General features: G+C 37.5%; 1 protein-coding gene across 1 annotated transcript in view; it reads left to right on the forward strand.

Moving 5' to 3' along the window:
- The first annotated feature begins 6,740 nt into the window (after positions 1 to 6,740).
- Positions 6,741 to 25,221, forward strand: part of CHMP4C (charged multivesicular body protein 4C) — a 46,016-nt gene continuing 27,535 nt past the window's right edge. The window contains exon 1 of the mRNA XM_069100195.1: positions 6,741 to 7,202. Coding sequence (XP_068956296.1) covers positions 7,013 to 7,202 — 190 coding nt within the window. The 5' untranslated portion in view covers positions 6,741 to 7,012. The remainder of the gene's footprint in view (positions 7,203 to 25,221) is intronic.

Below are 25,221 nucleotides of genomic sequence, written 5' to 3' on the forward strand. Positions count from 1 at the left end.
CTCTCTCTCTCTCTCTCTCTCTCTCTCTCTCTCTCTCTCTCTCCCCCCCTTCCTTTCTTCCTCCCTCCCTCCCTCTCTCTCTCTCTCTCTTTCTTTCTCTTTCCTTCCTTCCTTTCTTTCTTTTTCTTCCCTCTTTCTTTCTTTCATCTGTTTCCAGAACATCTCTCCACTTTCTCCTCCTTTCCATTCTGATTGCCATTCTTGTAGTTCAGAACGTCATCACTTTTCACCCAGATACTTGTAATAGCCAGTCAGACCTCATCAGAAACATCTCATTCAGTAAGGTACCATTTTTAAAGAAAGAATATTGAAAAGTTTAGCTTAGAGAAGATTTAGGAGGGCATCATAGACTTAGAATGGGTACAGATTATATAGTTAGTCTAATCCAACTCCCCTCAATTCAATGTGAGGAAACTGAGGCCTGGATATGTTAAGTGACTTTTCCAACAGAAGGGGCAATGCTGAGATTCAAATACGGGTCTGCTAATTCAAAATCCAGTACTTTTTCACTGCACCAATCAATGAAACAATCAACAAACATTTATTAAGTATCGACTATGTGCCAGATTGGAGGCAGCTAGGTGGCTCAGTGGATAGAGCACTGAAGTGAGGAAGATCTGAGTTCAAAGTTGGCCTCAGGTGCTTACTAGCTGTGTGACCCTGGGCAAGTCACTCGACCTCTATTTTCCTTAATCTACTGGAGAAGGAAATGGAAAACCATTCTGGTATCTTTGCCAAGAAAACCCCATGGAGTGCATGGGGTCACAAAGAGTCAGATATAACTGAACAACAACAGGTGCCAGATACTATGATAAGCCCCGCTTTTGTGTCATATGAGAATCAGGTCATGAACAGAGGATATTTAGCCTGGAACTGAGAATACTTAGAATGGACATGATAACTACCTGCACATATTTGAAGGACTCTCACGTGGAAGAATTTGACTTTTTTTCTCAGTCCCCGAGACCAGCGTGAAGAAATTGCAGTTACGGTTTGTTTTGCTATAAGGAAAAACTTTCTAGCAATCAGGGTTATCCACATATAGAATGTGGGCAGCAAAGCAGTACAGTAGATAGAGCTCCAGGCCTGGGGTCAGGAAGACTCATCTTCATGAGTTCCTCCAATATTTAATAGCTGTGTGACCCTGGGCAAATCACTTAACACAGTTTTTCTCAGCTTTGCCAAGAAAACCTCAAATGAGGTCACAAAGAGTTGGACTTGACTGAACAACAACAACAACAAAGTGACATAGACAAATTCTTAGTATTATTTTCACTGACAGTAGATTCTTTGACTTATTGAGCCTACATGAAAAAGTATGATGGACGCTCAGATGCGTGTTAAGTATTTCTTATCCTGGGTCAAAGCAATGGATGCTTTTTTAAAATTTGAAAAATAATTTTAATCTGTCATACTTGATTGTTATAAAGTTATTTTTCCAAAAAGCTTCTTCCCTTATTATGGTGATCAGTTATGTGAATTCCACGGATGTTTGGTTTAGAAGGAAAAAATGCATGCCTGAAGAATGTGCCCATACATGTTTAGCTGCTTGATAAATCACAATTAGATGACAATCCTGTGGCGTGCTCAAAGAATGATTCTTCTTCACTTGGTTAGAGTTCATTTGACATTCTAAAAATGGATGCAATTTCAAAGGGCAGCATAAATGTATCAATTAGTCTGACTTCTGTTGTCTCTTATTAGATCTATAATTTTCCAATTTTCTTGCCATCTTAACTATGCTAAATCAAACCAAGAATGATCATTCTTCTAAACAATAGCCTCCTTATTAGCTGAGATCAATTGAGATTAGAAATTGAAAAATATACAGGCTGCTGAGAACTCTTTATGAAACCACAGTTGTGGTTTATACTATTGAATGAAGATTAATGGGATATTTTCAGTCTGTAAATCACTTGATTTAACAAAAAAAGTTTATTTTCTACACCTCCATTACGGGAATAGCAGTGAAATATATTTTGTTTGTTTGCTGACTTGCAAGTGTGGTCTTTTGTCTGTTGGTGCTTATGTGTGAGAAGGCTGGAGTTGAATTTTTTTTTCACTCATTTTAATTTCATAAACCTTTTTAATCTTCATTTACAATTGTTCATCAAGTGGCAAACTTTTAATGCTTTAACTTTTATTTACTCTGACCCTACTCTGTCTCCCATAATGATTTATAAAGATTATTGATTTTTATTATATTATAAAGATACTTGAATTACTAATACAGTTCCTTTTAAAATCTAACCTGTCCCTGAATCTGTGATTTCTTTTTTAATGGCCCCTAACTACTCATGAAATATTTAATTCAACTAGTATCAAGTGCTTTCTTTGTGCCTAGTTAGGCATCAGTTTGGAATAAGAATAGAGAAATATAGAAATAAATAGTAGTCCCTTCCCTCAAGGAACTTACAATATAGTTGAGAAGACATGATATAAAAAATAATTTTTTTTCAAATGCTTTATTAACTTCTGATTTACATCATTCATTTCCACCAGATTTTGAGTTACAAATTTTCTCCCCATTTTTCCCCTACCCATCACCCCCAAATAGTAGACCTACAGGATATCCCCTCCTCCAATCTGCTCTCTCCCATATTTTCTCCCATACCCCTTTCGACTTTTCCAGTGGATCTCTATGCCCCAGTGCCTGTATATCTTATTTCCCAATTACATGTAAAATAGTATTAATAATAATATATATATTCAGTTTCCAATTCTTTAATATATTAAATTATATTATTAAATATATATTAAATTATATATTATATATAAATATATATTAAATTATATACTATAATATATTATATTATATAATTATAGTATATATATATATATAGTATATATATTCAGTTTCCAATTCTTTGCCATCACAGAAAGAGTAGCTATAAATATTTTTGTACATGTGATTCCTTTTCCTTTTTTATTTTATGATCTTTGGGATATAGACCTAGTAGTAGCTGGATCAAAGGGTTTATCATAGTTGTATAGTCCTTTTGGCATAGTTCCAAATTGTTTACCAGAATGATTGGATCAGTTTACAACTCCACCAATAATATATTAGTGTCCCAATTTCCCCACATCTTCTCCAACATTTATCATTTTCCTGTTTTGTCATCTTAGCCAATCTGATAGGTGTGTTGTAGTACTCAGTTGTTTTATTTTGCATTTCTCTAATCAACAGGAGTTTAGAGCATTTTTTCATATGAATATAGATAGCTTTAATTTCTTCATCTGGAAACTATTCATATCCTTTGACCAAAAAATATAAATTTTTTAGAAAATAATTCAAGGCATTATATTCAAATTCTAAATTAAATAAATTCTCTAGGTGGTTAATAAGGACTGAATTCAATTCAATATGCTTTTGTTTAGACATCTTTTATACTTTATAGGCCTTGGGGGCTATAAAGACTATTTTTATTTGAAGTTATCCACACCCACATTGTGGTATAGAGGAAAAAGCACTGGATTTGGAGTCAGAGGGTGTGGATTCAAAGCAGTGACTTACTATTTACTATATATGTGACCCTGGAAATGTGACAACTTCTGTGGGCCTCAGTTTCCTCATCTGCAAAATTAACAGTTTAGATGAGATGCTTGCCATGTTTCCTTATGATTCTTTGATCTAATCTTAAAAATGCATAAGTCCAACAACATTTAATTATAAAAACATTTATTAAATGCCTAGTCTATACAAAGAGATAGATCCCCCCCCAAATCATCTCAAGGGACTTACAATCCAAATGGGATAAAGTCATATAAATAAATAACTGTGATATAAGAGAGTAATATAAGTGCAAAAAGAGTGATCCAGCATAAATGTTCCATAATTTTTAAAAAGAGATATTTATGGAAGAGGAAAGGACAGAAAAGGTAGTTGGGTAAAGGCCAGTTTGACCCAAATGTACAATATATGAAAAGGAATGTGACATAAAACTGTAAATGTATATTGGAGGCAAATTGTAGAAAGCCTTAAATGCCAGGATCTAGAGATTATACCTTCTCCAAATAGGATTACTATTGCTTAGCAGTGAGAAGCCAATTATAGTTTTTGCTTAGTGGAATGCTATGATCAGAAAAATGTCAACGTGGAGGAGATGGAAGATAAACACAATGAAATGAGAAAAAATACTTAGTAGACTAGGTAAGTAGAGATAAGAGCCTACCACAGTTGCAGTGGGCATGGAGTGAAGAACATAGATAGGAGAAATATTGAAGAGGTTAAACCAATAGAATTTGGAAACTGATTAAATACATGTATGGCTCATGTAAGTTCTAAGGTAGTATAGTGCTTAGCACTAAATATCTGTTAGTCTGACTTGACTTATCTCACTCTAAATCCAAATTTTGGTTAGTCAGGTCCCCAGAGCTTGGCTATATCTCCCACCTGGGGTTCTAGCCATACACTCTGAAGAGAAATGGGGTGACTTTCTCTAATGCCACTGGCTTGAGCCCCTTCTGGTATCTCCCCTTCAATATTATGAACTGAGAATCACTTTAACTAACCAATTTTAATTAACTTTTAAGGAGGGGTATTTACTAAGGTTGTATAGTAATAATACAAAACATCCCTTCCCTCCAAAAAATAAAAAAAAGGGTGACATACTCTTCCACAAGTATTTTCAAAGTCCAGGACGAAGTGGGCTTAAACTTAGAGCATACGATGGGGTAACTCATAGCCTCTGGTTGCTGTAACTTCTCTCTTATCTGTGGGGTGTTCAAGAAGTTACCCTCAAACATTATGGATCTGTATCCATCTGTCCTTGGCTCCCAATGTAGACCCTAGTCAATCTGGGATTCTACTGGGCTACCAATGAAAAATAAGAAGTCTCAAATCTTTCAGACCTTTCAAGGCTTGCAAGGTACATCCTGAGACAGAGGGTAGAATGGGAAGGAGACCTGGCCAAGGAAGCCACATGCTCCAGTTTCTGGAAATCTACCCCTAATTTACTAGATTGATAATTTGTAGATAATCCCTGGAATGTGGTCAAATTTTCTTAGTCTATCTGAACATGTTTTCTTTCATTTTTGTTTGAAGGTCTTTTTTGTTTTAGATCATAGTTTGAGGCCTATGTCATTGGATGAAGCATGTTCTCACCTGTTTAAGGTATCACGGCTAAAATGGGAAGAGTGGTTTTGACCCTACTCTTACATGCATAGTGAAGTTTAGCAAAGAGTCAAAAATGGTTCTGGAGATATGAGTCCAGATGGCTGGGAACACGGGTGTTCTCAACAGAAATGGAGATGTTGGTCAGAGAAATGGTGGAGGATGAGCACGGAAGAGGTGATGAGCTCAGTTTTGGAAATGCTGCATGTGAACTTCTGGCAGGACATTCATTCCTGATAGTTGTGATTGTTTCATAATCAACATAGTATACTGGATAAAGAATCAAAGAGAAGGCCTGGGTTTGAGGAGGCAGCAGGAAGAAGAAAGAATGAAGTTAGTGGACAGAGTGCTTTATTGAGTCAGAAGATTTGAGAGTCAGATCACTTAACCCTCCAGGGCCTCAGTTGTATTATCTTAAAAATGAAGAGGGCCTTTCAGGATCCTTTCTGTGCTACATCTATGATTTTATGAATCTTGGATCATATATTGCTTAGTTCTGTGACAATGGGCAAGTCACTTAACTTTTTTGAGACCACTTCCTTGTCTGTAAATAATGTCAGTTTGCCTTTCAGGTTACTAAACATTACTTGTTGCTCTGATGATGGGAATCAGTGAGTAAGAGCAAAATAATGTTTCTCTCTTACTAGGATTTTCTATCCCTTCTTAATACTTGCATATATATAACAGATGGAAAATAGACCCAACTTCAGCTAGCAAGAAAATTGCATCCTTTTTTAGATAGGATTACTTGGAAAGTACCTTATGAACTCAACTAAACATTTCCCAAATATCCTGCCACTAGGAAAAACAGATTGCATCCCATTCTAAATCCATGTTGGTAAGGGTTATCTTACAGAACCCATTCATGCTTCTGAGGCGAGGCAGAGCTTCACTATATACAGAGTAAGACACACACACACACACACACACACACACACACACACCCCAGCTCTCATAAATAAATACACACACACCCTGAGCTTTCATAAATAAATACACACACACCCTGAGCTTTCATAAATACACAAAAACACCTGCCTCTGCATACACAGGTGGGATCAAGAGGGAGTTAGAAGCACCCCAGAAGCCATCTAGCCAAACTCCCTTATATTGTACTTAAGGGAACTGAGGCCCAGAAACGTTAAGTGATTTGCCCCAGGTCACACCACAACTATCAAGAGGTCACACCAGCTCCTTTGACTCCTAATTCAGTGACCTTTGCTATATGCCGTCAGGGAGGGGGGGACAGTCAATCAACAGCCCTGGGGATACAAAGTTGGGGGGGGGAACCAGTTCTCTGCTCTTAAGGAGCTCACACTCTAATGAGGGGGACAACATACCAACAGCTACGTATAAACAATGATCCTTAGTGTAAATAAGAGGTGGTCTGCGCCGGAAGGCACAGTTACACACACACACACGCCCAAACCTCGCGGGCGGGCATACCTGTACTGCACTTTTGGTGCCTTCTACGTAGTTCGTTCCCAGTTTCTGGGATGCGCCTCTAAGGGAGGGCGCTCAGGGTTCCCAGTGTGTGGTCTCCCACCCCCAGCCCCCTCTTTCGCGGCTCTTCACCATCTGTTTTCTTCGGGAGGAGCAAACGGAAGAGCCAGCGCGGGCTTCCCGAACTCTCCTCCCTCGCCCTGCCCACTCCTCAGCCCAGCACAGGTAGCCTGCACCGCAGGACTGCCGGGGCGGGGCTCAGGACCCGATGGTCAGGAAGTGCCCAGCAGTGTGTGTCACTCCTTGTCCTGACACCTTGTTGATTTCTAGGAGCTTAGACTGCACTGTCTGGCCCGGAGAGAACTTATCTTACTCACCTGTCCTCCAGGTGTGTCCCGGGGAGCTTCCGGGTCTCCCCGCCTCCTTCGGTGCCTTGGGGTCCCCAAAGACGCCACCATGAGCAAATTGGGCAAGTTTTTCAAAGCGAAAAACTCCTCTAAGGGCAAGGCCGCTCCCAGCCCCCAGGAGGCCTTGGCCCGACTCCGGGAGACGGAGGAGATGCTGGGCAAGAAACAAGAGTACTTGGAAACCAGGATCCAGAGAGAGCTCGCCCTGGCCAAGAAGCACGGGACGAACAATAAGCGAGGTAGGGCTCTTCTCCCATCCCTCCGAGGCAGTTACGTGCCCTCATTTCTGACCAGCTCTTTACCTCTGGACTTCAGTCCCAAGGGCCGGGGGCCAGACGTCAGGCCCCCGGGTCAGAGCAAGCCACAACTTAATTTAAATGCTTTCATTTAGATACTTCTATTAGCCTAACAGTAAAAACAATTTTCTGCCAGAGTGAATGTATGATGTATGCAATTGTTTACATGCTTGTATGTGTTATACCAGAGATGGAATTGTATACAAATAAATATGCACCCACGTTGCATATATTTTAGTGAGACCTGTATGTGCTCCTTCCATCCACCTTTCATCTGTGAGCCCTTTGGCCAACTTTTCTCTAGTTAAGATCAAAGAAGGGATGGATTTCAAATGCCTATGCCTTGCTCGGTCTTTGTATTTGTAGGGAATTCTGAATCAATAATGTCCAACTATGCCTATCACTTTCTGAGTTCTTTGTGCTTTGCAAACCTCCATTGGACTGCATCATTTCTTTCCTCCTATCCCAAACACCTAGCAAACTCCAGGAACATAGTAGGTACTTAATGCTTTGTGATAAAGGAGTCTAAATAACCCCCATAGAACATTGATATATACTAGGGATAAGTAAATGATTCACAGAGAGGTGCAAGTGATTTTTCCTTTTGCCTTCTCTCTGCAAGTTCATGAGTGCATATACACAAAGATATTTTCTGTTCCTATTGAACATTTTTTAAAATGCAGGATTTTATGTGGCTGACTCATAATTATGCTATGACTTTTACAAAAAATGTATTTTCTTTCCTTAATATAATTTTGTATCCAACACTGTAGCAAAGCACATAAACTAAACTGTTTGTAAGGAGCAGGAACAGACTTTTATGACTCTTTATGTAAATACTGGTTTTTAAAACTTCTTTAATTTTTTATGCTTCTTGAGATGTGGCAAACTAGCACAGAAAAAATAAATTACTTGACCCATGCACTAATATAACTTTATGTATTGAAACAGCTAGAACTACTAGATTCCTGTTCTTTGGCAGTGGCAGGGGTAGAAACAGAGCTGGTGATATATAATTCTCTTCTCACCATCAAACTATGCATGCATCCCCATGCATGCATCCCTTAGTCATATACAAGTGGTGTTGTTGGGGGAAGGGGGGGGGGGGGAGGAAAGAGAACAGGTTTTTTTTTTTCCCTTAGGACCAGACCTGAAAACACTGTACCTTCTCATTGGAGTTTGCCAATCGCACCAGAAGTTTCTGTGCAACTATTACCCAGTACTGTACAGCAATAAGAACTGAAATATGCACTAAGGTCAAACTTCATTTTTTCTATGATATGCCATTCTCACCCTCCCATGCTGTCACAGTTTTATGGTGCATATTGAGCACGTGTATGTTGGCTTCTATTTTATTTTGTGTATGAAAATATTTACTGAAAGGCATTAAAGCAGTAAATTCAAAAGGAAGAATTCCATCTTAGCTTACTGGGGGGAAAAAACCCCACAATTCTTCAATATTAATTGATGATAACTATCTCAAGGATTACTGCTTTATTCTGAATTCTCTTGGTTCTTACATGCTGTTTGTATGTGTTATTATCTTAATATTAAGGATTAATAACTATATTAATATGTTGTTAAGTTGTGTCCTATTTTTTGTGACTCCATTTGGTGTTTCCTTGGCAAATATACTGGAGTGATTTGCCATTTCCTTCTCTAGCTCATTTTACAGATGAGGAAACTGAGGCAAACAGGTTTGAGTGACACAGCTAGTAAGTAAAGGCCATATTTGATCTCAGGAAGATGAGTCTTCATGACTCCAGGTCTGGCACTCTGTGCCACCTAGCTGTCCTGTATTAATACAAATATTACTTTTATGTGTTCCTAAAATTCTCCAGTCTCCCCTACCCCTTATGCGTACACACATATGTCTCTCTCTTTACAGATCTCTGACCAACTAAATTATTGAAAAACTCTTTATGTTGAAGAGGCAAGGGATCTCTCTGGGATTGTAAAGTCTTAGAAAGCAAAGACTGTGACTTTTTTTTTTTTTTGCTTCTTGGAGGGGCAGTTAGAGTTAAGTGACTTGTCCATGGTCACCTGGCTAGTACGTGTTAAGTGTCTGAGGTCGGATTTGAACTCAGGTCCTCCTGACTCCAGGGCCGGTACTCTATTCACTGCACCACCTAGTTGCCCCTAAAGACTGTGACTTTTGAGACCACTTCTAGTATTTACTGAATAATAGGTGCTCTTCTCTTTTTCAAATACTCCAAATTCTTTAAACTAGTCTACATATGACATAAATTCCAGAGCTGTCATCATCCTGGCCATTTTTCCTGGACATTTTCTCTCTTAAAGTATTACTCTCAGAAGTAGGCATAATGTTCACTTGTGATATGACAAATGCAATATATGATAAGATTATTTATACATGTATTTATACACATATATATTCATATATCTTAAAATTATTATTCTTTATTTTATATTTACCAAAAGTTTCTTTTGTTTTTTCAATTGATAAGTTTCAGGCTTACTCTTTAAAGACAAAAATTAGAGAAAACTCATCCTAGTCTCCTCCAGTTGTCATAGAATCATAGCTCTAGAACTGAAAGAGACCGTAGAAGCCATCTAGTTCAGCTCTTATTTTATGGAGGAGAAAACAAGAGTCTGGAGATTAAGTGATTTGAGTAAGGTCACACAGTCAATAAGCATCAGGGGTAGAGTCTGAATCCAGGTCCTTTAACCCAGAGACAGCACTCTTTTCAGTGTACTGCACTGCTTCCAATGCCCCATATCCATGCTAACCATGTATCTGAAAAGGATATGCACAGCAACAGCCACAAATCAGGGTAGCTTTAACTGCACGTGTTACTATGACTAGGAAGGGAGAGACTTTGCAAGACAGTCTACTAAAATGAGATGATAAGGGAAGAAATGGATCATTGGAAATAGCTAAAATGCATTTTTTATTATAGAAGTTGAAACTTGAGGATGCACTTGAATTCAGCATCTGTTGGAATACAGAAAGGTCTGTCTTGGAGTAAGATTATTACCAGGCCAAAACATGGAAATGGTTGTTGTTCATGACTAATTTTTTTGTCAGCAATAAATGCTCACATATAAAGGCAACAGTTGGTTATCATCAGTATCATTTAAAGGGCAATTACATGTAATTTTCATTTAATCAACTAGCTGCCTTGTGCTATAGTGTTGCGTTCAAAGGATTGCCTGTGTGAAAAAGGATAAGTTGCAATAAGATTTATTAATCTTTTCAAGAATTTCAGGTAGTTAGAGATTCCCTTAGTGTTGCTTCCTGAGATGATACTGAAAAAAGACTTCCTTGCCTTTCATCTAGTACAGATTTGTGGCAATGGCAAACTTCTGGCATTAAATAATCTTCTACTTCTTCTGGACATTGTCATTTGAAATGACAATTTTAGTTTGAAATGTGCTGTTATCTTTTGTACAGTGGGTATGGACATGCTCCTTTGTGACTCATATCTTTGGAGTACTTAGAAATAGACTTAGAAAGGCAGATTCTTCAAAGTAACACAGCAATGTCTGACTTCCCAAAACAGCAATCCCCTTGACCACACAATGTCTTCCTAAACACCTCTGGTAACAGGGAGCGTTCCATTGTTGGCCGTCTCTGTCAGGCAATTCTTTATGATGAATAGCTAAAATTTACCCTCTCTAGCATCCACTCATTGCTGAATCTAGTTTTGCTCTCTGGGACTGAGCACACTGATTGCTGTAGACATAATAGCTTTTCAAAAGTATTTAATATTCCTAGGATTATAGAGCTAGAGCTGGAAGGAATTTCAGAGGCTATCCAACCTCCTCATCTTATAGATGAGGAAACTGAAACACAGTGATGTTAAATGACTTGCCCATGAGCACACAGGTAGTAATTCAGTCAGTCAAAAAGCATTTATTAAGAACTTACTATGTTCCAGGCTCTCTGGTAAGTACTGGGAAGATAAAGAAAGGCAAAAAGGCAAGTTGTACCTATTATAGGTACAACTACCTATAGTACCCAGTTCCCCTAATTTCAGAGGGAGTGTTGTTTTGTGGCAATAATAATATTAATAGTAATAACAATATTTGAAAGCAGGCAACTGGGTGACAGTGTATAAAACATGGAACTTGGAATCAGGAGGACATGAGTTCAGATGTGATCTTGGACACGTCTTACCTATATGACCCTAAGCAAGTCATTTAACATTTGTTTGCTTCAGTTTCTTCATATGATAATAATAGCACCTACATCTCAGGATGCTTGTGAGGATCAAATGAGATAATAATTGTAAAAGTCTTAGTATAGTGCCTATACATAAGTACTATATAAATGTTAGCTATTATTATAACTATATAGTGCTCTCCTTATCACACTTGTGAGGTAGGTACCATAAATATGACATTCTTTAGTTTAAAGATTAATTTGAACTGCTATCTCGATTTGAATCTAGTATGCTTTCCATCACATGGTGAGCAATTCCTTGTAATCTGCCTAAATCTTCTCTTTTTCCAAATACCCTTCCTTCTGAAAAAAGTTTTTCCGACTGGTCTCCATAGGACATAAGCCCCATAACTTTCTGGTCATTTTTGTGTTGTCATTCTCCTTCTTGAAGCATGAATCCCCAAACTGGCCAGAATATTCCACAGGTTGTCTGAAAAGTACAATGTACAATGGATTATTCTCCTTGAAATGGACATGGTATGTATCCCAAAATTCATTTTATTTTTTGACTGCTATGTAATAATAATTGCTCTATGAAAATCCTGCTATAATGCATCATCAGGCATGGAGGTGACCCTATGTTCTTGAAAGTTATGCCAAGAGAACACATGCTCTCACAAATTTTTCACAACTTGTAATGTTTTGAATATAAGCCTAGTGATATAGTAAGCATAGAGAGATTCATCACCAGAAGCTGATGGGTAGACAGAAGCTGATGATTTTTTTTTGGCTAAAACAACCCATAAAACTGACAGAAAAGCATATCAGTCCTATGCAGCTTTGTTTCTTTTTGTTTTGTGTGGTATCAGAAAAGGGAATAGTGATTACTAAGACCAAATAGATTATCTGTAAACATTAATTTAACTGCTGATAATCTTAATATGCTATCTTTGTGCAATGATCAATGAATTGCTTCACAACTGGATGAACCAAACATCTTTATTAACTTTCTCACTGTAAATGTGACACTAAGACACAAAAAGTTTGTTTTCATCATAAGGCAACAAGAAACAAATTCATGGACTATTAGAGCAGAAAGGTGCTTTGGGGATGATCTAGTTCAACCTTTTCATTTTATAGATGAGAATATTGAGATTCAGGGGAATTAAGAAATTTGTCAAAAGTCACACAGGTAGCCAGGAATCAAACCAGATCTTCTGTCTCCAAATCTAGTGTTCTATTATACTATGCTATTCCATTTTATGGGGAATACTTTGTCATTTCACTGCTCCCAACTGTAAGCATTCAGATCAACTTGAAAATAATAGTATCTTATGTACAAACATCTCTTGAATGGCATCAAGATATGGGGAATTCTATGAGAAAACTGACAAATTCTCCAAACTTATTTAACAAAGACCTGGATACTCAGTGATTCCAATGCAAATAGACCCAGGAAAGAGTAGTGAAATCTACATTGGGAAATATCATTTGGAACTGAGAAGTGAAAAATGATAAAGGTAAAAGCTATTCACAAACCTTGCATCTTTCCATCATGAATACTTTCTACTAGAAGAGAGACAGAAGGTTCTGTACACAATAACAGAAAAATCAGTTAATTTTAACAGAGAGGATATGGCTGGTTATAGAGATGAAGTGGTTATTTCTGAATCAGTTATCTATATATCCAGTTCATTAACTATTTAGAACAAAGCACAAATTACATACAGATTAGAATAAAGATAAGAAGACACATTTGTTTAAACAAACTGTCAGTTCTAAGAAGTGGAAGATGGCCATTTTTTAGAGATAATAAACCTATTCAAAATAGTTGCTAAAGGGAAGCCTGAAAGAATACAGAAAGCGCCTAAGCTAGGAAACACAATCTAATTTATTAATTCATTTAACAAACATTTATAAGGCACTTGCTATTTGGAGAATCCAGTACCAGGCACTATAGAAGGTACAAAATTGAGATAAAATGAAATCTTTGCCTTCTTTGGGGAAAGGGTTAGTAGTGGTGGTGATAAGATAGACAGAGATATAGAATTGCATGATAAACTCATTAGAGAGTTCTGAAATAAAATGTTATATGATATCTAAGAGGACAGTTTAAGATTGTAGGCATCATGGAAGAATTGGCATTTGAATTAGGTTTTAAAGGATGGATGGGAATTCAGCAAAATAAACGGGAAAGGTTAGTTTTTCAAGAAGGAAGGACAAAATGAACAAAGGTCCAGAAGTAGGAAAGCACAGTGAATTTGGGAGGCAGCAGAGAGTAGTCTGTTGTGCTTGATGAAAACAGGATGTGGAAGGAGTAATATGAAGTTAAACTGCAATAGAAGACTTTTTGCCCGAGGTCAGGCAAAGGAATTTTATCTTTAGGCAACAGGATGATAGACAAGGGCAACACCGGTTTAGAATACAGGCCCATTTGTAAAAAATTAAATTGGCCAATGATTGAAGAATGCAGATAATATTTCCTCACAAACCAAGAAATTAGTTGAGAAAATCAGCCTACAGAGAAGTTCACACAGAATCCAACAAAGTCAAATCATAATAAGAATATTCATAAATGAAGCCCAAATGTGGACAGCAGTTTGCAAAATGGAACTCTGCCAGCATTTTGATAGTGATCTATTTTCATTGGTAACTATTGTGGAAGCACCATTTTGGCATTCTTACCCCTGTATCTGATGTACTTTATTAGGATGTAAAGCTATTTATGCTTAATAATAATCTGAATAAATGTTTAAAGAAAAAAAATCTGTGTAAATACAGATCTTTGATTAGCTAGAGCAAAGGACACATTAAATATCAATTTAGAAGAAAGGATAAAGATGAAAATTTACTATATTTGTTTGAACAAGTTTCAACTCTGAAAAAGGGAAGATAGATATTTTTAAAATGGTGACTCAATCATCACCATTCTTAGTGATATTAAACCTACACAAAATAGTTGCCACAGTAAGGAGGACACAACGAGATGACACTTGTAAGGGTACTAAAGAATTCTCCAAGGAGAGATCCAAAAGAAGTGTAAAAATCGTGGGCCCCTTCTCATTCAACTTAGAAGCGATAGCAGCTGTTCTAAGCATCCATGATTTTGTTGGTGTGGCCATTTCCTCTAGCAGTGTCGTTTGCAAACTTTCTTTGTCTTAAGAGATAGTTCTTTTGAGTTGCTGTAACTGAAAAAAAAATTGTTCCTTAGTAATAAGCCTTTCAGTTATAAGCCCCTCTGAATTTGACTGGGACTCAAATGACAAATAGAGAGACATATTCAAAGGTTTTTCAGATTGGTAGGAACTTCCAGAGCTTGTATTAAATTAAACTAACATAGCTTTCAGCAATCCAGGATCATCTTGAGACTAAAATGAAGCATCTGAGTATATGACTTTATGTGAAGACTTATTAAATGCTTTCTTAAAATTAAGCTATAGTATGCCTCTGATGTTCTCCCAACCTAGTAGGCTATTATCAGAAAAGGAAATTAAGTTAGTTTGGTTTAACTTCTTATTGGATTCATGCTGGCTCTTAGTGATCACCTATTTAGTTTTTAAGTGTTCATAAAATTGAGCATACAGTAATATTTTGGAATTTCCTTCTTTCCTGCCTTTCTTTTAAGTGTTATTTTTGATAGGTCAGTGTGTCAGTCTGTTTTTAGAAACAGACTTTCTGTGACTTCTTTCCCTTAATATTCTTTCTGAAGGAGAGTGTTCCTTCAGAGATTTGGGTTAGTGCTATACTAATTTTAAAGTAATCAGGATTAATATTATAGAGGCAGTTATGTGGCACATTGGCTACAGTGCTGGGCCTGGAGTTAGGAAGATCTGAGAACAAATCCAGCTGTAGACACGCACTAGTTGTATGACCTTGGGAAAGTCACTTAACCTTTGTTTATCTTAGTTTCCTCTTTTGTAAAATTGGGATCATAATAGGTTATTTTGAGAATGAAATGAGATAATATTCATAAAGCTCTCAGCACAGGACCTGGAACATAGTAAGGGCTATGAATGTCAGCAATCAACATCATCGTCATCGTCATCATCACCATTATTTTTATTGTTTAAACGAGAGTAGCATGCCACAGATTGTGGTTCCTCAGGCTTTTCTATACATCTTTATAGTAGTAGAAAGTTTATATGATTTTTCTATTGAGTATCTATATGTAAGTGTAAATTTCATTTCAGGTGAACTGGACAGCCAGTATGCCTTGCATTTCAAACAAAGTGTCCTTTCTGCAGACAGGAGAGCAAGGTCAATATGTCCCCAATGGTGTGTGTGTGTGTGTGTGTGTATATGTATACGTATTATTCCTCCCTTTCCCATTTAAACATAAACTCTTTGAATCATGGGGCTGTTCTTGATTTTTCTTTGTATCTCACAGTGCTTAGCTCAGGAGCTTAGCTCATTTATTATCAATGTAGTAAATGTTTAATAAATACTTGTTAATCAATTGATGGACAGATTTAATATTGCTAGTGCTTTTCAAAAAAAACTTGCTATGGCTTTATGTTTAATTATTTGTAAAGGACCAACTTGTACTTTTGCAAGATGTATAGTAACAGAAGAATAAAGAAAAGTATTTGCTAGCCATGAAAAGATTGTAAAGGGAGCAAAGAGTTGTCATTTCTTAGTTATCACATTTCTCTGGCAGGGGCAGAAACTGCATTCTGAATTATGTCTCATTCGTGTTTGTGCTTCAGTGTTTCAGGGATAGTTGTTTTCATTAATGTGGGTACATTGTCTGCTGATATAAATCTCAACCTCTCTCAATGCCTATAATCTCCATCAGTTTCTGTGACTGAAAAAATTAATCACCCTATGGCCAACCTTCTCATGATCAGTATCTATCAGTGCCTATGACATGCATGAGCCTGAGCTTGAGAAACCATAGGAGTGGGAGGATGAAATTATCATAGATACCGTAATTGAAGTAAACAGACAAGTCTAAAAAGACCCTCAATCATAGACTGTTTCAGACATCTGCCTCAGCAAATACTTTTAGCAAATAGCAGGGATTTAAATTTTATCTGCTTTTCCCAACTATCTTCTGTTGGAGGTGTTAAGCAGTGAAATGATTCAAAAGCAGAGCTGTAACTAGGAATTCCAGCACCTAGGGCACATTCAGTGGAATAGTTTATGTATTTCCTATGCCATTATACATGTATATGTCTGTCCCAATAAGTGCCTGAAGAGGAGACTCTAATTTGTTTTTGTCTTTGTATTTCCAGAGCTTGTCACAATGCCTTCCACATGGTAGGTGCTTTAAATGCTTGTTAATTAATTAATTGATTGAATGTAGCTAATATTGATCAGGTGCGATCATGCTGAACTAAGTATAAGCCTGTTCACTTCAAAGTCCGCCTGTGAAAACCCGTGGCAAAATTGACAACTGATTACTAATGAACTCCCTTTCCCACCCCTAAAAAACTTGGGAGGAGGCTGAGGTGAGGCAACCAGCATGGAGACGGATATGACAATGGTGTGAGGTAAGGCAGGCCTTCGACGGAGTGATGGGATCCTGGGAATGGCAGTCCGAAGCTGAGGTGAGGAATGTAAGGATGGTCATTTCCATATGGAGTGTGGACAGTGGAGGGATGCAGGGTAAAGGGTCAGTGGGTGGAACTGGACGTATTAGTATTCTGAGGAAAAGATCTCACCTGAGTTATTGATCTGCCAAAAGAAAGCAGAAGTAGAGAGGAGGCAAAACAAAGTTGATTCATTCATAAAATATTTACTGATTAAAGTTCTTCTAAGTTCTATCTAAGAGTGTAAGACTTTCATCTCAAACAAGTGGCAAAAATATCAGGAACAAATTCTAGGATCTCAACTTAGGATCCTAATGCTTTAGAATAGTGTTTCCTAAATGAACTCTTTGGGCTTGAAATATGTGTTGGTCTGGGGATAATGGAAGGATGTAATACTCATGGAATAAAAGAAGAAAAAGGAGGAAGAGGGAGGCAAGAAGGAAGGAAAGAGAAGGAAAGGGGGAAGAGAAGAAAAAAAAGGAAAGGAGGGAGGAGAAAAGGGAAAAAGAAGGAAAGGAGGGGAGAAGGAGGGAAGGGAGGTAAGAAGGAAGGAAGGAAAGAAGCAGTAGTGGCAGTTCTGGAGAAGAATGGAGACCTCTGCTTTTAAAGTTAATGGCTTAATGTAAAATACAGAATTCAGCGTCACCTTCCCATTTCAACTGAAGTAAGATTTATACTTTCAGTTAGGTTTTCAGTATAAAATTGGAGCTGTGAAATGATACAATTAAACCATTGGCAGGCACTTTGGAAAATGTATAGTCCAGTAAAACTTGAATTACTGTGAAGCCTCAGCTAATCTTTTTTTTTTTTTTGATTTCCAAATGGACCTTTAAAATCATTTTAATTGTCTTCAAATGTGTGCTTTGTCCTGCCCAATCCAAGTGGGTGTTTCCTTTTTAGTATGGCTGAGTTCTTTCACAGGCCTTTCTCAGAGGGTTGGGATATTTGCACTTTTGTTTAACTCTTTCTGCAAATTTAATACATGAGCAGTATAAGTCAACATACCTTTGAGTTCTGACAGAGGATATTTATTTAACACAAAGCTTGCCCTTGTGTTAGCTACAATAAGCAGGTTTTGCCATACTCATCCATGCAAAGTTTCCAACTTTTGTCATATCATAAACATTTTTTAGCATGTAGGCCATCTAGACTTTTCCTTTTAGATTTTTTAGTTCACATTCTGAATCCCAGATTAAGTATAAGTATGTATATATATGTATATGCAGAAGAAAAATTAAACAAACTACTGATCATTTGATATGATTCCAAATAACTTTTTCAGTTAAAATTATTTTTTAAGAAATGCAAATCCCTTTAAAATTGAATAGAGGAAGGGACTCCATGTTGCTGTGATCATCTGACCACAGTGCTTGTCTTGGTTGTTTGTAAATTTTAGAGTTTTTAGGAGAACTTAGAAATCATTTAGTACAGTGGTGTCAAACTCAAGTAGAAATGGGGGCCATTAAACCACCAATAATGGTCTCTGAAGACACATATTAGAAAAACATGTATTCTCATTATTTATGTTTTATTGTATTTTTATCTATTTTGTTAACTATTTCCCAATTACATTTTAATCTGGTTCAGGTTGTACTAGGAAATGTTGTGGGCTTCATATAGTATGTTTGACGTCTCTGATTTTGTATATTTCTCGATTTACAGGTAAAGAACTTGAGTTCTAGAAAGGTTAGGTGACTTGCCCAGGATCATTCAGCAATTTTTTTTTTTGCCAGAATCATCACCAGACCCCAGGTCTTCAGCTTCTAATTCAATGTTCTTCCCAATACAGAACTCAATATATAGTTTTATGATGATAATATATGGAAAGAAAAGTATTTTAAATGTGAACATGTTTGAAGGTAAAGATAATGTGAATCTTTAATGGCAGTTGGTGTATTTGCAGGAATAACAGTATGTTTCTTTGCTCCTCATGGGAGAGAAACACATTCTTTCATTGATTTCTTGTAGGGCATGGTAATCACTCAAACTATAAGCATTTGTTAAATACCCATTGTATACTAGTCACTGTACTAAGCACTGGGTATACAAATACAGGGAAAAGATGGTCCCTGCTATAGAAGATCTCACATTCTAATGGGAGAGACAACAAACAAAAAAATAGATACAAAAATTCGATATACAGGATAAATAGGAAATAATTAATGGAGAAGGCAGCAGAATTAAGGGGGATTGGAAAAAGCTTCCTGTAGAAGGTCGGATTTTAGTTGGGACTTGAAGGAAGCTTTGGCAATAAGGAATAAGGAGGCAATGAGGAAGAAGATCATTACAAGCAAGAGAGACATCCATAAAAAATGCCTGGAGCTGAAAGATGAAGTGCCTTGTTCATGGAACAACTGGGAAACCATTGTCACTGGATCTAAGAGTAAGGGTGTAGGTGTAAGAAGACTGGAAGGGGAGTGGGGACAAGTTATGAAGGGCTTTGAATGCTAAACAGAAGATTTTGTATTTAATCCTGAAAGTGATAGATAGCCACTGGAGTTTATGTAGCCTTATTAATGGGCTAACTGTGTGCGGGAACCAGTGGACCAGCTTGTTGAATAGTGAAAAATTCAACAAACTACTGATCATTTTACGTGATGCCAAATAACTGATTTCACTTTAAAAAAAAATGGAACTGATTGAATTAATACTAACAATTCTTACTAGACCCTTCAGAACGTTGAGTTAATTTACTTTGTTGACTGAGTACAAACGGTTTAGAAGGAAAATTCACTTTACTTGATAAAACTAAGACCATTAATCACCTTTTAGTGAATTTGGATGATGGAAGAATGGAAGAAAAGTTAAGCGCTTTGGATATGATTTAACTATGTCATCTGTTGTCTTCTAATGAGCTTGTAAATCCTTTGATGTCAAGGACCCTGAATAATAGCTAGTATTTATATAGCACTTTAAGATTTGTGAGGCACTTTACAAAACTTAACTCCTTTTGCCCTCAAAACAACCTTGGGAGGTAGGTGTTATTGTTGTCCTCATGTTACAGGTGAGGAAACTGAGGCAGACAGAGGTTTAAGCGGCTTGCCCAGGGTCACACAGCTGGTCAGTGTCTGAAGCTGGATTTGAACTCAGGTCTTCCTGACTCCAGGTCCACTGTGCCACCAGATGCTGTCTTGTACTTCTTTATATTTTCATTATATGAGACACCATGCTAAACTATTTCTAAAATAGGAGCTCATTACATATTTGTTGAATGACTTGAACAAATGACTCAAGAATGTCATGGAAATGTAGATTTGCAAAGGGATGCCACTGTTAAGAATGCTACAACATTCAACATCACTGGATAATATATACAATCATGGGGGCAAATATATTTCTCATAATTTATGAAATGAAAACTATTTAGTAAATGAACTGAGATTAAGTTAACTATAATAAACAGTTACTATAAACTGGTTAATTTTTTGAGGGTCCATACTTTTGAGTTGATCAAGTGCAAAGAACTCCCATTATGGAAACTCTCTCTACTGATGATGAGATGAAATGGAAAATTTCAGTTTTCAAATTGAAAAATTGCAATTATTATTATTTTTGCTTTTTGGAGGAGGGCAATTGGGGTTAAGTGACTTGCCCAAGGTCACACGGCTTTGTGTTAAGTATCTGAGACCAGAATTGAACTCAGGTCTGCCGGACTCCAGGGCCACAATTATTATTTTAGAAAGTTGTCTGAGGGCACTGAGAGATTAAGTGACTTTCCTATGGTCACACAGATAGTATTTGTCATAAGCAAGACAAGACTTTAATCCAATTTTGACTGGTTTGAAACTGTACCTTCTATATGGCCCCCTATATCTACTGTGCCATGTTGCCATTTAATTCATGTAATGGAAAGGAGATAGAAGTATGAATTTGGGTAAGAAAAAAAAGATGGCAAATGTGATGCTTGATAAGAATAAAGAATGGAAAACAGGAGGACATGAGTCTTTGTCATTTGAAGATTGGTTAAAGGAAATGGAGATATTGGGAAAGAGAAGTCTTAGGAGGAACATGATAGCCATATTCAGGTACTTGGAAGGGCTGTCACACTGAGGAACAATTAGACATATTCTCTTTGGCCTTGAAAGGGTGGGACTAGGACAATAGGCTTAAGTTATCTGAGGCAAATTTAGACTTTTTGTCAAGAAAAACAGTAATTAGGGCTATCCAAAAATTGAATAAGTTAACATAGGAAGAAGTGGATTTTTCCCTCATTGAAGGCCTTAAATCCAATGCTGGATAACAACTTGTTGGTCATGTTATAGTAGGGATTATTTTTCAGGTATCAGTTGGACTAAACGGACATTAAGGTCCCTTCCGACTCTGAAATTCTGTAAAAGTTTGCATTAAAATCTTCAAATGAAACATCATAGCCATGATAAGATCTTTTTGAAAAATAGAGAGATATAGATAATGATTTTAATCATTGTCCTATTATATAGACTCTACATGAAGCCCACAAAATAACCTCATTTTTTTGGCTTTTCATCTAATCACAGACTTTAGATAATAGTAATTGAAAAAACAAGCATTTACATAGCACTACAAAGTTCTTTATAAATATTATCTCATTTGATCTTCACAATAGCTGATCTTCATTTTACGAAAGGGAAACTGATTTGTCTAAGGTCATACAGCTAATATCTCTTTCAGGATTTGAACTCAGGGCTTCTTGAGTCCAATCCCAATTATTCACTGTGCTACTTAGCTGCCTCAGAGAGAGCTCAGAAGGACCATCTTACAGTTAATGACACAAAAGCTAGAGGTTCCAAGGTCACACTTCTAGTTTGTGGTAGATTTGGGACTAAGTGCCTCCCTCTTTATAGATGATTCAATTATCACAGTCATATGTAAATAATGATATATTGCATTTCTCAATTCATAAATAGCTTTGTCTCTGCTTATGCTATATGATGGTTCCCAGTATATTCTACCTATGAAAAAACTAATGGATTTAATATTTATAACATTCATAAGATCACAAATGCAAAATAAACTGACATCGAGTCCTTTGATTTCAGGAGAAGCAAATCTTGTTATATAAGCAAAGGAACCTGAACTAACATCAGACTTCTTCAGTAAGCTCTTTGCTACAGATCTTGGTTTGTGTTTATTGTAGTCCTATTCTCATGATGGAACAACTTCGTGCTAAAAGACTCTTAAGCCTCACCACTCTAACAACCCTTAGTGCAATACAGTATATTTCCATAGTACTGTTTTAATTGTTATTAAAATGTTGTTTTGTAGCTTAAGTTACAGCAATGGTCTGCAGTGAATCACTATAAAGAGTCATTTGTTTCTTGTGGTACCAGTACATAAAGGATATTGTTCTCTCTACTGTTGTCAGAGGTTGAAAAAAACACTCACACCTCTGCTGTTACATCGTGAGACCAGGAGTCTAGACTTCCCTGCACTCTTGCTGAGACAGTAGGCCTTTTGTTTAAACAAGTGATCCTGTGTCTCTGACCAATAATACTCTAGAAAATATCTTGGACGGGAGACTGGAAGATTTCAGTATGCCAAGCAGACAGCTTGAATTACATCCCTTTTTGAAATTTCCTTCTTCGTCATGTCAAGAGAGGTGCATAATTAGGTGGTTAGATGTCTCTGATGAATACAGCTCCAGGAAGGCTTTTAAAGTTGATTTCTCATTACTGCTGGAAAAACAATTCAAAGTATGTGTCATACTGCTGATGTGTCAGTAATATCAACTTCATACATGAAAGACAGCACACCAACCTCATATGCTCACTCAGTCATTCATTTTTATTCATTCACAAGCAATTATTAACTGAAATGTGGCTTTCCCCTGAAGATACTACATTCACTTTAACAATTCAATTAAATGAACATTTCTTGCCACTGGTTCAAAATGCTAGCTACACTTTGTCTCATCTCCCCACCTCAACTTACAGGGGCAAGGAGTCAATATTTTTCTTGTTTCCCTTCCAGATCCTTGCTCTGTCACCATGACTTAGAAGCTTTTACTCTTTTTGAGTACATGTTGTCAAATTATATTATTCTGTCTATATCCCTATCTCTGACATCTGCTGATCTTTCCATCTTTGTTAATGATTTTAGCATCAGGCTCACAGTCTTGCTTCCCTCCTACCCTTGTCCTTATCTTTGATACCTTCAGCACTTTTATCAATAACTCTTTTGATACCCTGAATTTCTAGTCCATCCATTTTCTCAACTCTATTGGCTGTCATCATCACTCTTCCTTAACCATCCATAGACATAATTATTGCCTGAAACCTCCAAGACACTGAACTTTGAAATAACTCTAAAACTTACTTCTCCATTCAAAATCTTCTGTTCTTCTATTTGTCTTTGTACCTCGCTCCTTCTGCACCTTTCCATGCCCCTCATTGCAAACATCAGTCCCTTTATCCCACACTTACCTCGATCTATCACCCATTTTCCAGGTTTACTTCCCTCTCTTGGCTCTATAGATAGCTACTTCCACAAAATTGTTAGTCAACCAACAAATATTTCTTAAATCTCTATTATGTACCAGGTGAGAGCAGCATGGCATGAGGGAGAGAGAGCTGACTTTGGAGTCAGTAAGGGCTGGGTTCAAGTCCTGCCTTTGACACATGCTTACTAATCCTGAGTAAGTCTCTGATCCACTCAGTGCACCAGGCCAGTAAGTGTCAAACTCAAATAGGAATGGGGGCCACAAAACTATGCATAAGGATCCCTGTGGGCCCTGTATTTCCTTAGAAAACCATATATTGACATTGTTGTTCAATTGTTTTTCAGTTGTGTCCAATTCTTTGTGACCCCATTTGGGGTTTTCTTTGGCAAAAATACTAAAGTGGTTTGTCATTTCCTTCTCCAGCTCATTTTACACATGAGGAAACTGAGGCAAAAAGGGTTAGGTGACTTGTCCAGGGTCACATAGCTAGTAAGTTGTAGCAGCAAGCACCCCAAGCGTCCCCAGGGTTTGCTGCCAACACAGGTTCTTGGATCTGCTTTGATAAAGGAAAGCAACTCAAAATGGGTTAACAAGCTTACTTTAATCAGTCAGATATGTATCGTTCACCTAGTTCAGGGGAAAAAGGTCAGCACCCCAAACTTCAAAGTATACAGGCAGAATTATCAAGACAGAAACAGATCAAGTAGACAGCTTTCCAAACTGTCCAACCATTACATCCATACCAAATCAACATCTGGGCCTTTCAAAGCCGGGGGGCTCTGGACAACGGCTAGCCCAGAGTTTCATCCGATCAAATCACAGAACATTTCTCAAGGTGAGCCCCCAAAACAAAGCTACACATCAGGGCTTATATAGCCTTCTCCTGGCTCAGAGAATGTAACAACCTTATTGACTCACTGGCCAATCAAGAAGTATCTACTGAAAAACAAGCCTCCCACCCCAGGCTCCAGGTGCACTTTAGCCTAGGGGCAGGGAAGATCTTCAAATTTACATTCCCATTACATAAGTATCTGAGGCCAAATTTGAATTCAGGTCTTACTGACTCTAGGTCCAGCATTCTATCTATTGGACCACTGAGGTGTCCTCAATATTAACATTATGTTTTATTATAATTTATTCATTTTGTTAAATATTTTCAATTACATTTTAATCTGGCTCCAGAGGCACCTGGGACTGTTGTGGGCTGTGCTTTACATCTCTGCACCAGGCAAGTCTCTTAGACTATATATTTCGAAGAAGGTACCAGTCTACATTGGGAGAAGAAGCTCTTTGGGGGACTCCCCACACTGACAAAATCGTATGTCTTGTAAAAAAAAAAATTACTGAGGTCTTTGGAATACAAGGACAAAAATGAAACCGTTCTTGCCTTAAGGAATCTTAACTTCTCTTGGGCTGTCTCCTCTGTCTTTGAATTCTAGGTCCCCTCATCCTTTTGCTCTTCTCACCCTATGAATCAACAGCCTCTGGTTACTCCAACACTGTCCATGTACTTCTAGTCCTGAAGCTTCAAACACGGGGGAACCGTAAAATCTCCAGCTTCTGTGTGTTACAAACTCATGCTATCTAAACCCGACTGGATTCTCACTTCTACCCCCTGATCTTTCCTTCCTCTCTGACAATTTTATTTTTTATTAAGCCTTCATGCCCACTACCAAACCCCTCTCAGTAGATAATTCCTTTCCTTCCTTCCTCCCTTCCTCCCTTCCTTCCTTCCTCCCTTTCTCCCTTCCTTCTTCCCTCCCTCCCTCCCTTCGTTCCTTCCTCCCTCCCTTCCTTCCTTCCTTCCTTCTTTCCTTCCTTCCTTTCTTCCTTCCTTCCTTCCTTCCTTCCTTCCTTCCTTCCTTCCTTCCTTCCTTCCTCCCTCCC

The sequence above is a fragment of the Petaurus breviceps genome, unplaced genomic scaffold (assembly GCF_028583685.1).
Source record: "Petaurus breviceps papuanus isolate PSGF00001 unplaced genomic scaffold, PetGlider_PUasm1.0 38, whole genome shotgun sequence".
Classification (NCBI taxonomy): domain Eukaryota; kingdom Metazoa; phylum Chordata; class Mammalia; order Diprotodontia; family Petauridae; genus Petaurus; species Petaurus breviceps.